This window comes from Typopeltis vanoorti, chromosome 3, assembly GCF_054136105.1.
Source record: "Typopeltis vanoorti isolate ZY-2024b chromosome 3, IOZ_Tvanoo_1.0, whole genome shotgun sequence".
Lineage (NCBI taxonomy): Eukaryota > Metazoa > Arthropoda > Arachnida > Uropygi > Thelyphonidae > Typopeltis > Typopeltis vanoorti.
In genome coordinates this window covers 164,240,144-164,254,095 of record NC_143551.1, presented here as the reverse complement: position 1 = coordinate 164,254,095, position 13,952 = coordinate 164,240,144, and the positions used below count along the sequence as shown (strand labels likewise).

At 36.4% G+C, this 13,952-nt stretch overlaps 1 protein-coding gene across 1 annotated transcript in view; it reads left to right on the top strand.

Moving 5' to 3' along the window:
- Aldh (Aldehyde dehydrogenase) overlaps positions 1-13,952 on the top strand; it is a 282,929-nt gene that overhangs the window by 177,693 nt on the left and 91,284 nt on the right. The window contains exon 9 of the mRNA XM_090390950.1: positions 7,422-7,586. Coding sequence (XP_090247076.1) covers positions 7,422-7,586 — 165 coding nt within the window. The remainder of the gene's footprint in view (positions 1-7,421; positions 7,587-13,952) is intronic.

The window sequence follows — 13,952 nt, the reverse complement described above, 5'->3', positions numbered from 1 at the left end:
TATAACATCGTCCGCATAAAGCAAAGAGCTGATATTAACATCTCCAATTTTGATATCATGTTTAATACCACTTTCCTTCATTATGTGATCCATATAGATAATGAATAACAGAGGGGAGAATGTACATCCTTGTCTTACACCAGATTTAACATTAAACCATCTTTCTGTACTTCCTTCAATTCTAACTGCTGACTTACAACTCAAATAAAGACTAAGCATTGCTTGATATAATGCCTCATTGACACCATATAAATGTAGAGTATTGAATAGCTTCTCTCTTGGCACCTTGTCATATGCCTTTTCCATATCGACAAAACTTAAATACAGATCTTTGTTATATTCCCATGCTTTTTCAACTATTTGTCGTAAAGTGAAGATGTGATCCTGACAGCCTCTATTTGGCCTAAATCCAGTTTGTTCTTCACCAAGTTTTTCTTCCACAATTCTTCTCAACCGTTTCTCAAGTATACTTGCATAAATCTTGCCAGGAACACTCAGTAGAGAAATACCTCTGTAATTCTCACATTCAGTTTTATTTCCCTTTTTATATATGGGTACTATAAGAGCTCTACTCCAATCATCGGAAATTTGCCCCTCTGACCAGTCCTTTTGAACTATGCTGTGCAGCCACTGTAAGATTTTTATACCACCATATTTCAGCATTTCTGGTTGAATATCATCTACTCCTACTGCCTTTCCACATTTCAAACCTTTGATGGCTTTTTCTACTTCAAGTATGGATATGTTTTCCTGACTGCATGCATGCTGAGTGTTTTTTACCACTGCACTATCACTGCTTGTTTCATTTAGCAATTTTTCGAAGTAGTTACTCCATACTTCAAGGATATCTTTTTCTCCCATTTTCATGTCACCTTTATCATCTCTAACTCCTTTTACAGCACTCTTTCCTCCATTTTTAAGCTTCTTCAACAACCTCCAGAATATTTTGCAACCTTCTTGATATTAATTTTCTATATTCTTGCCAAAGTCCTCCCATGACTTTTGTTTAGCTAGTTTTACACAGTTTTTAGCTTTCTTACATTTGTCTCTGTATTCTCTAAGAGCACAAGCTGACTTATTTGCCAGGAACTTTTGATATGCTTTCTTCTTTTCCTTCACTGCCTCTTTAACTTCCTGTTTTCACCATGGAGTTTTGATTTTTCTATCCTTGCAGACAACCTCTCCACATTCCTCTCTGGCTGCATCAGTCGGGATTTCTTCATGGTTTGCCACTGAATCTTCAAAGTTTGGTTCCTGTTCACAAACTCTTTCATTTTTTTTGAATAATGTTTATGTATTTTAGTCTACAGTTCACATCTGAGAGCTGCTGAACTTTTATTTGATTTAAAACTTTCTTACATGTTATTCTTTTCAATATGAAATTCAGTTTTATCCTGCTTAAGACTAAATAGTGATCACTTCCAATTTCAAATCCTCTGTACACTCTGGTGTCCTGCACCAGGGAGAAAATATCACTATCAACAATAGCATAGTCAATGAGACTTTTCTTATTTCTTGCATCTTCTTTCCATGTGAATTTGTGCACATTTTTATGTTGGAACATGGTGTTAGTAATAACCCGTCCAAGTCCTGAGCAGAAATCCAACAGGTATTTGCCATCATTATTAGCTTTGCTCTTTTCTCAAAATTTTCCCAAAATATTTTTGTATGTCTCACAATCATTTCCTACTCTGCTATTTAGATCCCCAACAAGGACCAACTTTTCTTTTTTAATTGTGTCAGTTGCTTTTTCTAAAGCATCAAAAAATTCCTCCACTTCTACCTTAGTAGAACCTTCTGTGGGACCATAGGCACAAATAAGTCTCATTGTCCAATTCCCCATTCTGATATTTGCCCACATCACTCTACTTGAGATTGCCTGCCATTAAAGAAGATTAGCCTTGTATTTTGTGTTGAATACTATGGCTACTCCTTTTCCTTGATTGTTATTGCCTGAATATAACATTTTATATTTATTGCTCAGAAATATCTCACCAGTTTTTGTCTTTTTTGTTTCAGTCACCCCTATTATGTCGATCTGGTACTTATCTAATTCCTCAGCTAGCCCCATTTCTTTGCCATTCAGGGTTCTTATGTTGATAGTACCGATCTTTAACTCTGGTGATGTTTAGTTGGGGTGTGCTTTCAATGTCAGAACAGAAAAATGCAATGAATAAAATGAAAACTAGAAAACCACAAGAAGAAAATTAACATAATAAGGAACTATACAAAAATAATGAAAATCTTTAAAGAAATTTGAAAATTTTGTACAAGTTTAGGAATGCTCGAAAAACTTCTTAGCTCATGGAGAAAAAGCATTATCTAACAAAAAAAAAAAAAAAAAAGGGCCATCCCTTGCTCACATCCTCCTTTAACAGTATAGCTTCCAGGAATGGCCTTTTGTTCTATCATTGGCTCCCTCTTTTCTATAAAAAATCTCCTCCACATTAATCTGGTAACAATCCCTCACTAATTTCTATGTCTAAATCATGCCCCCTTTTCTTCTATTCACAAGGCTCTGCGATTTGCATTCCCTCAATGTCTTTATATCCCACATTCCATAGACCTGAAACTTAGTGAATCTTCTCTGTATCCTCTCTGATATATCCTCAGTCCCTTGAAAACCAGCAACCAAATCTATGCATAGCTTGTATATGGCCTGATCATAGCCTTATGTGAAGGAACATAACCTCTTTTCTTCTGCATGTCAAACCACTTTGATGTTCTTACAGCTTTATCATTTTGACTCCTGAACTCCAACTATCTGTCTACCATCACTTTCATCTCTTCATTTCTTCCACCTCCTTCAAAATTTCTCCATTAATTGTATATTCTGTACTCCAACCTTGCCTACCAAATTTCAAGAAGACCTTGCACTTTACAACATTAAACTGATAGCTCCACTTACTTGCCCACCATATAGTCTGTTGAGATCCCTCTGCAAGTCTGCAACATCTGCTCTACTTTTTATAGTTCTTTCCAACTTTGCATCATCAGCAAATACTGCATATCTGTTAAGCTGGTCCCAGTGTCATTAAAGAACAAATTAAACAACAATGGTCCCAAAACAGATCCCTGTGGCACTCCACTTCTATTGAGATATCATTCCTATATACACAACCTGCTGATAACTATCTGACATTAGCTATCCAACTAGTTGGTTTTTTATTTCTACCTGTTTCAATTTACCTACCAGGTTGTCGTGTGGCAGTCTATCAAAGACATTTGAAAAATCCAAGTACACTACTGTATACGCATCTCCCTTATCCAGTGATTTTGACAATTAAATGTGCATAATATTATATATCTCTTTTAATAGACTTCATATGGAATATTGAACTATAACAGGTCAAAGTCACAGTAAACAGAATACTTGATTGATACCGAACTTGCATCAGCCAGACTTAGCCCTTTGGGCAAATGTTGTTCCCCAGTGTTGTGCCATCACCTACAGCCATCTAAACCAGAATTACTATTCTTATCAGAATTCCAACTGGCACACTGACTACCTTAACTGCTTAAACTACACATTATACAGTTATTTTCGCAACAAGAGTGACACTTGTGCATTCATCAGAACTGACATATCATGCTAAATATTGTAAAACCTTGAAACCCCCCCCCCACTCCGTTTGATCTGCTTAGGCTCAAAATTTCTTTACCAAACCAGCTTGCCCTTTTTATATATTGCTCTATCACTCTCCAAACTCCCTTAACCACTGACCTCTTCAACTCTCTCTGTCTCTTGCTAAAGCTTGACTTTTCACAGTCAAAATACCCTGATAGTGAGGTCATCTTTCGTGGGTACTTCAGTGTCTGCAACTCAAATTGGCATTACTTCTCCAGTTTCACTGATCAAGTAAGAAGGGATGCAAAGGTTTTTGACATTAGTAATACCTAAAATTCCCTCAGTAATTTGTGTGTAATATGTGGAATTACAGGGCTGGTAAGTATGACAAGCTTAGGAGATTGCTTGGATTGGTGCCATGGCATATAAAACTGCAACGGCTGGATATTGATAGTGCATGGGAAGTGTTAAAGAGTGTTTGAGAAAGTAATGCCATACCTAGACTCAGGTGAGTAAATCAAGTAGGAGTTAAATGGATGAATATCATTAAGCTAGAGCCACAAAAAAAGAAAAATTTTCAGAAGGAATTCAAGGAGAAAGGTTACCAGCATGCACATGAGCAGTACAAAGCACAGACCAGAAAGGTCCAGTGTGGTAAGAAAGGCCAAAGCAGAGTATGAAAGGAAATTAGCAGTGCAGGCCAATGATAATCCCAAACAATTCATCCAGCAAAATTTTATCATCATCTGTATTAACTCCTACCCAATTTTGCATTATCAGCAAATAACTGAACAGTTCCTCTCAAATCCTTTTCTATATCTACAAATTAAACAGTAGTGGTCCAAGAACAGATCCCTGTAGCAGCACAGCACTAGTTACAGGCCTTCTTCTGGACTCTACTCCTGTCTGAGTAAACTACTCTCTGATATTCATACCAACTTTATATCCATTCCTGTGTGCTGCAGTTTATTGATTAGAATTCCATGTGGTATCCTGTCAAAGGCTTTTGAAGTCCAGTATCATTGTAAAACCCATTACCTTTATCGAGTTAAGCTGTCACTGAAAAAAAAACCTCTGCATACCTTGATTGTTTTTAGACCAAAACTTTAGCTACTCATGCCAGCATGAAACAACAACAGCTGTAAAAGAATCATTACCAAATCCAAATCAGAATTTGAAAGGGCCAAATTCTGCAAACTCACCTCCTCTCCAAATTCTATAAACAAATTCTCTGATGCAGTTATTAGATTTAGCACTCTCAAACCCATAGTATATTCCATCACATGCTGCCTCAGGTAATTATTCCCTAGTGACTGCATAAAATCCATTTCCTTCTTCCCATTTGTCCTCTCCTTCCACTCTATGTTCGCATAGTTGAAATTCCCCATAATAAATACCTGTCCTCTACTCATTGAGCAGAGGCAGCATGAGCATCTGAAGTTTTGTTCTCAGTCTTGTGTCCTTTGGTGTTATGAATGCCAAATGGGACTACCTCCGTGACTTCTGTTTCTCTTTCCCATGGTCTGAATACTGCTTCTCCTGATCCAAACACCTGCTCAGACTGAATAACAAATCATCCTCACAGAAATGAAGGCTTTCATACCTTATTCTATCCCAAATTCATAGCACCATCTAAGTCTTGGTTCTCAACAAAGTGCTTTAATGCAGTAAAAGAAAAAAAAACCTCTGCATACCTTGATTGTTTTAAGACCAAAACTTTAGCTACTCATGCCTCCTGTACTGCAGCTTGCAGTATAGGCAGCATGAAACAACAACAGCTGTAAAAGAATCATTACCAAATCCAAATCAGAATTTGAAAGTGCCAAATTCTGCAAACTCACCTCCTCTCCAAATGGTAGTCACTTCTGGTCCCTTGCTAAGGTTGTTGGGTACAACTTCTGCCCACAGAGCTTTTCACCACTCACAGCCTGATAGCATTGTGATCACCTCACCTAAAGACAGGCTGACTTACTGGAATGACTGTTATTTTACAATTTCTGCATTGATGACTTGGGCACAGTTCTCTCCATTCTGCCAAGAACTGCTCTCTCCATGTCACCCATAGTCTTATGCCAAAAAAGAAATCCGAAGAATCCTTAATAACCTGAACATAAACAAAGTATCTTGGTCCTGATGGTATTCCATGTATTGTGTAAAAAATGTGTGTCCCAGAACTAACACCTATCCTGTATTTCCTTTTCATTCTGTCCTATTCAACTGACTTCTATTCTATAGCATGGACACAGGCTGACATCCAGCACATCTCAAAGAGAGGTGATAAAAGATCTACAGCCGATCTTCCAGCTTTCACTACCCACCTCTGGACTCGAGCCATGAAAAAATTCAGAGAAACTCATATAGTTGCTCTCAACATTTCAAAAGCATTTGATTAGGTTTGGCACAGAGGCCTATTTATGAAATCTGCAACTGGATTGCCAACTTTCTCAACTGTCACTCAATGTCATGATAGATAGTTTCCTCTCAGATTTCCCCACCAATATAGAAGTACCCCAGGTTCCATTTTTTTTTTCACCCACTCTCTTCCTTGTGTATATACATGACCTTCTCTCACAGACTTACAGTCCTATTCATAGCTTTGCCATTGACAGTACACTCCATTCCTCCTTTTCATTTGACAAACCTTGTAGTGCTAAGTATTAGAATCCTCAAGAGTGAGCATGACCAATGTCCTGAACTCTAATGTCCTAGCTGTATCTCAGTGGAGAAAGGACAACCCTGTAGACACCAATACTGAATCCTGTCTGATCTCTCACAAGAAAGAGCTTGCATTCCTCCCCCTAACTTTTAGTGATACTCGCATATTACCAAACATATCAGATTTCCTTTCTTGGACTGACCTATACCTCCAACCTTTCTTGCCACAAACACATTTCAACTGTAGCTTCTGCAGCTGCCGAAAAACATGGTGTATTTTTTTGCATGATACACTACTTCACAGTTGCTAACTCTGTACAAATCCCAAATCCTACCCAACCACGGGCTATTGCTCTCATATTTGGGATGGTGCACCAAAATCCTCTGTAAGAGTGCTTGATTCTATCCAGAAGAGGACACTTAGGTTAATTGATGATACCTCTCTTGCATATCCACTTTAATCCCTTTCTCACCAATGTTCAGTTTCTACCCTGTGTCTCTTCTACAGATACTTTCATGGACAGTGCTCTGCTTATTTGGCCACTCCTCTACTATTATTCCTCCACTTTCCTCCAAAAATCATTAAAACTAGAGCTACTGCTAATCAACATCCTTTTACAGTCTATCTTGAAACTTACTGAATCAAATTCACTGCCTCCTCTTTCATTCCATCTACTTGTTTTCTGTGGAACAGATTCCTTCTTTCTTCTTATCCTCTTGCCTACACATGGCACTGATCTGCTATAGATCTTGTGACCTTTCATGCATTGGTCAGATAAAAACAACAACAACAAAAAAAAACTGCATTTGAATCTGTATAAATTGAACATGCATAAACAGAGCATGTACTGTATTTATATCCAGTTGCCATACTAAGAGTTTTATCATTTTTCCACCTGACTACTCAGGCCAAACACAACCACATTCTTCTGTTTCACCTTTACTTTATTTATAAGACTTGCAAATTTTCCAAGTTGATATAGACTTTGCTCATTTCCATGTGCCAGTTTTTTTAGAAATGTTTGTTTTGAATATAAAAAATCGAGGAAATAGTTACTACTCGTCGTTGAATGGAGATATTGACTGCTATCATAATCTATAACATAGTATAAAATTCATTAATCTTGTGAGAGAGAAAGAATGTTAAAGATGTACACCATTACTTCTCAAATTAACATGTAGGCTCTTTTATATGCAGGTTGACAAGGAACAATTCAACAAAATTTTAGAATTAATAAATAGTGGAAAGAATGAAGGAGCCAAGATTATGTGTGGAGGTAATCAGTTTGGAAATAAAGGATATTTTATTCAGCCAACTGTTTTTTCAGAAGTAAAAGATGAGATGCGAATTGCAAAAGAAGAGGTATATCATTTTATAAATTTTTATATTCATTTCATTTCATTATGATATTGTTAATCTTTATAGTAATGCTTTTATTTACAGAATATTTGTTAAATCTTCCTTAAAATAAATGCTAAATGTATCAATTTCTATAGTGGTTTTTTTAGTAACATGGTCTTTAGTATTAAGGTGCATTTTATAAAATGTGTAGCATATATTAGATTTGTTTGTCCTACTAAAATTTCTTGAGTTATCTTGATTTTGGGTTAAGCTGTGTTATGAATCTTTAAATGATATAAAGTAAAAATTTGACTAAATGATATCCAGCCACTTTGGTTAGACAGCATTTAGTGAAATTTGGTATATTTAGGATCATTCTAAAATTAACTCAGTTATTTCCATCTAGTATGAGAAGAACCAAAGGTCTTTCAGGTGTTACCAGTTTATGGAATATATTTGCAAAACAGTTTGAAATAATAGTAGTAATTTCAATAGTAATTATAAAAATAAAGTTTTCACAGTCAGAAATACAACTATCCTTGTTTGTAGAGGATTCTGGTTAAACAGGTCCAGTTGATGAAGTAGTCTCAAAGAAATAATCAAGCTTCATTTGCCTTACACCTTGGTGCTGCTTCATTATTACTGTAGATCAAAATTCTCAATGAGACATATTTGTGGATATAGTCCAACATAAGGTTCTACTAAGGTAGAAGTGGAGGAATTTTTTGAGGCTTTAAAGAAAGCAAGTGACACAATGAAAAAGGAAAAGTTGGTCCTTGTTGGGGATCTAAATAGCAGAATAGGAAATGATTGTCAGCCATACAAAAACATTTTGGGAAAATTTGGAGAAAAGAGCAAAGCTAATACCTGTTGGATTTCTGCTCAGCACTTGGACTGGTTAATACTAACGCAATGTTCCAACACAAAAAGGTGCACAAATTCACATGGAGAATGGAGAGAAGAGGCAAGGAATAAGAAAAGTCTCCTTGACTATGTTATTGTTGATAGTGATGTTTTCTCCCTGATGCAGCACACCAGAGTGTACAGAGGATTTGAAATTGGAAGTGATCATCATTTAGTCTTGAGCAGGATAAAATTGAATTTCATATTGAAAAGAAGAACATATAAGAAAGTTTTAAAGCAAATAAAAGTTGAGCAACTTTTAGATGTGAACTGTAGACTAAAATACACAAACATTATTCAAGAAAAAAATGAAAGAGTTCGAGAACAGGAACCAAACCTTGGAGATTCAGTGGCAAGCCCTGAAGAAAATATAGATTGAGTCAGCCAGAGAGGCATATGGTGAGGTTGTCTGCAAGGATAGAAAAATCAGAACTCCATGGTAGACTCAGGAAGTTAATGAGGCAGTGAAGGAAAAGAAGAAGGCATATCAAAAGTTCCTGGCAAATAAGTCAGTCAACTTGTGCTCTTAGAGAATACAGAGACAAATGTAAGAAAGCTAAACTGTGTAAAACTAGTTAAGCAAAAGTCATGGGAAGACTGGTAAGAACATAGAAAAAAAATATCAAGGCGTTGGCAAAATATTCTGGAGGTTGTCGAAGAAGTCTAGAAATGGAGGAAAGAGTGATGTAAAAGGAATTAGAGATGATAAAGGTGATATGAAAACTGGAGAAAATGATAACCTTGAAGTATGGAGTAATTACTTCGAAAAATTGCTAAATGCTAAAATTGTTTTAAAACGCCACATCTAAATGCTAAATTGCTAAAATTGCTAATTACAGAGGTATTTCTGGTAAGATTTATGCAAGTATACTTGAGAAACGGTTGAGAAGGATTGTTGAAGAAAAGCTTGGTGAAGAACAAGCTGGATTCAGGCCAAATAGAGGCTGTCAGGATCAGATCTTCACTTTATGACAAATATTTGAGAAATCATGGGTATATAACAAAGATCTGTATTTATGTTTAGTATATCTGGAAAAAGCATATGACAAGGTGCCAAGAGAGAAGCTATTCAAACACTACAGTTATATGGTGTCAATGGGGCATTATATCATCAAGCAATACTTAGTGTTTATAATAAATTTATTTTAATCCTTTATCCAAGTGTAAACAAACAAATTTTGCACCTGCAAATATCTTCAGGACTGAGGTGGTAAATCCCTTGGCAACTCGGTGGACCAAGCTCTTATCAATCCTTGTCTCCTTGCGGGCATGTCCGCAAGGAGATGGGCTTTGCATTATTAGAGATACTGAGACAAGGAGTGATGAGAGCTTGGTCCACCTTTGCTACGAGTTGCCAAGGGATGTACCACCTTACCTCAGTCCTGAAGATATTTTCAGGCACAAACTTTGTTTGCTTACACTTGGATAAAGGATTAAACTAAATTCATTATAGTCTAACCAAGTGCAAAATAAACTTCGAAGTTAGTGTTTATTAGAGTTTAAGTCAGCCGTTAAAATTGAAGAAAGTACAAGAAGATGGTTTAATGTTAAATCTGGTGTCAAACAAGGATGTACATTATTCCTTCTGTTATTCATTATCTATATGGATAACATGAAGGAAAGTGATATTAAACCTGATATCATAATTGGAGATGTTAATCTCAGCTCTTTGCTTTATTATTATTATTATACCAAGACCTCATTGAGTCAAAGACTCATCTGGGAGTTCCTTTTATCACACACACATCTCATCATACCATGTCTTAAACACACTCAAACTCCTTGTAGACACCACACTCTCAGGCAAGACATTCCAATCATTCACAACTCTACACGGAAAAAACCTGCCTCTCACTCCCCTACTGACACCCTCTTTATACAGTTTCCAGGGATGACCTCTGGTTCTCCCTTGATCTCCCACTATTCTCTGTAGAACTTCTCCACCATTGATCTTATAACAACTCCTTACCAACTTGCAGGTCTCTATCATATTTCCCCTCTTCCTCCTCTCCACCAGACTCTGCAAATTACATCTTCTCAATCTTTCCGCATATTCAACATTCCAGAGGTCAGAAACTACCTTAGTCAGTCGCCTTTGGACCCTTTCCAACATCTCTTCATCCTTCTGAAAACCCGGTGACCAAATCTGGACACAAAAATCCATGTCAGTGTCCTCCGCATCATTCCCAGAAGCCTTTGTGTTGTCTTCACAATTTTGGCAATGTGTCCCCTAAATTTTAGATCCTTATCCACTATCACCCCCAGATCTCTTATTTCCTCTATACTTCTAAATAAATCCACTATAAGTCTGCAAGATTCCCTGACTAAAGTTAATAATTGTTCTAATACATATGGTATGAAGGCCAGCATTAAAAATACAAAGACAATGAAAATAGGCAGAAACATTGAAAATATCAACTGCAGTATTGAAAGAGCCTATAGAACAAGTAAAACATTTCAGCTACTTAGGCATGATTTTTAGTGAAGATGGTAAATTAAATATGGAAATAGACAACAGAATCAATAAAGCTGGTATGGTAGGAAGTCAACTGAATAATTTATATGGAATAAGAGAGAAATTAATGAAATTGCTAAATTAGCTATATACAAGACAGTGTTCAAACTAGTTTTAACTTATGGATCTAAGAGCTGTGTCAGAAGTAAAACACTTGACCAAAGAATAGAGACCGCAGATATGAGAGTCCTGAGAAAGATTAGGGGCATGAACAGATGACGTCAATGGCAATATGATATTAAAAATGAGGATATTAGGAAAGAACTTAATATTGTCAGCATCCAGGAATGCATTAGCAGAACTAATCTCAGGTGGTATGGGTTATTAAACAGAATGGGAAAGGAGATTAGCAAAACAAGTGTTCTCTGCCATGTTGGCAGGAAAAAGATGCAGAGGAAGACCAAGATGTTGCAGTCTTGCTAGCACACTGATTTGGAGGAAAATTGTAGATAGGAAAGTTTGTAATGATGTAAATTTTTCATGTGGTTATGATATCCTGTATGCTCCTTGAGGGTATATGTCAAGAATTTTATGACGATTATCAAAATTCTCTAAAATGTTCATAAGAGGAAGCATGTGAAGGTCTGATGATGATGATTCAATATAATGCATGATATCATGCAAATGTTGTTTTATAGCAGAATATTCATGAATAAATAAAAGGATTCTAAATTTTACCTTTTAAGGGCCTACTGTACTAGGTTCATAGTATTAGTTTTTTTTTTTTTTTTTTCCTCTCTCTCACCATAATTCCATTCTGGCTCAATGGAATGTTAAAATTTGATATTTAGAATCTCAGTTACAGTTTCTGAGCCCCTGTAGCTTAGTGAATACTCTTCATGCCCTTTGGTTGGATAGATTCAGGTTTAAATTCTGCCCAGAATATGAAGGATCTTTATAATGTCCTTTCAAGTTAGGTTGTCTGATATGCCGACCTGGTTGGCCAAGTGGTAACGTATCTGCTATCCAGCCAAATGGCTGTGGGTTTGAATCCCACCATGGGCATGGATACTTGTGAATGTTTATGAAAATACTAGTGGTGGTGGTACCCAGTAGATGGCACTAATGTAGATGATGATGGTGATAGTTGCTGTTCGCTGTAGGTGTGAGTGGTGGAAACAGACAGTTGTAGAGTAGGTGACCTCCCTCGATGAGTCTTTGGACTCCCTGTCGGTGTTGCATAATAATAATAATGATAATATGGAGTGGCAGGTTTGCTTCAATCTAAACAACACCAGAGGAAAATAATTAATTTATCCAACTTATTAATAATATTTCACTCGATTTCTAACCAGCATCTTCAGAGCACAGATTACAATAAACATGCAGCACTCACTTTGATTGTTGAAACAATCCAGCTGAAATGGAACTAATGTCTTGAAATGGCACCTTCTAGGATCCAGTAAAAATTAAGTTAACCTCCCTGCCGGCCGAGGTGGATGAAATAGTGAGACAAATTGCACTTCTTATCCATGTTATTCAGCGGGTGTTACAGAATCATATCCAGATTTAGCTGGACAACATCTATAGACGTCATGGCTGGTTGGGGTGTTAGTTTAGAGAAGTCAGGCTCAATGTGGTTTTAGAATGACTGTCTCCAAGATTTTTGCAGAAATGGCACTAGTGCACGAACACATAGGTATACATTTGATGTGAGCTCTTAAAAAAGATAAGTATTAGTAAAAAAAGAAGGATATTATTGTGTTTATTTTGTTACCAATACTGGTTTGAAGTTTGCACTATTGAAATTCATGATTTTTTTGTATATCATTGTGTGGTCTTTTGTTAGGATTTTATTATTTAACTTATACATATTTTTGGTCGTAAAATGTTAAAAACTATAAGACTTGTTTATAAACTGACCATAGATATTTAATTCATACAGTATTGCCTACCAGTTTCACTAGTAACTGACTAGTTTTCTCAAGTCTTGCACAGTACCAAAAAAGGTAAATGCAAAAAAGGTTTAAGAATACAAAAAACGTTAGTACCTGTTAGGTAGCTAAGGTAACACTTTCGCGTGACATGTCTGTATGAATTGTGACTTTCTGCTAAGTATAATGAACATGCGTTACATGCAAATGCATAATATGATTATTCGTGTACTGTAGTTCTGTTGGACTGAGAGAATTAATTAGATTTTTCCAAGTATCGTTCAGTATGGTCCCTTGATTTCTGTTTAGGGTTGCTGCCTGTATCTACTACCTGTATCATCACTACTGCTGCTTCTTTGAATAATCGATGTCTGTAATCATTATCTACGTAGGGCATAGAGCTGTTATCTGAGTCTATGGTTTGAAATTGAAAAGTGATGTGCTAAACCTGTCCCAAATCACTATAACTCTATTGCAAAATGGTTATCCTCGAAACATCATCAACAAATTTCTATACAAAGATGACCAACAAGAAAGAACAGTCTCCCAGCAAATTTCAACAGCAGTCATCCCCTTTATGGGCTCAATTTCCACCAAAATTGCGAGATTGTTAAAAGCCCATAACATCAGGGTTGTATTTAAACCAACTACCAGCATCAGACAGGTTCTAAGATCTCCTAAGGACAGTGTTTCATTTTATAAATATCCAGGTTTGTATAATATTCCATGCACGTGCGGTCTTTCTTACATTGGACAAACTTCGAGAAGCCTGAAAATAAGACAGAAAGAACATGTTGGCGATGTAAATCACAACAGAACGATCGCCTCCGGTTTAGCACATCATTTTTCAACTTTGAACCACACTATAGATTGGGATAACAGCTCTATGCCCTACGTAGATAATGATTACAGACATCGATTATTCAAAGAAGCAGCAGTAGTGCTACGTACAGGCAACAACCCTAAACAGAAATCAAGGGACCATACTGAACAATACTTGGAAAAATCTAATTAATTCTCTCAGTCCAACAGAACTACAGTACTCGAATAATCATATTACGCATTTGCATGTAACGTGTGTTCATGATACTTGAA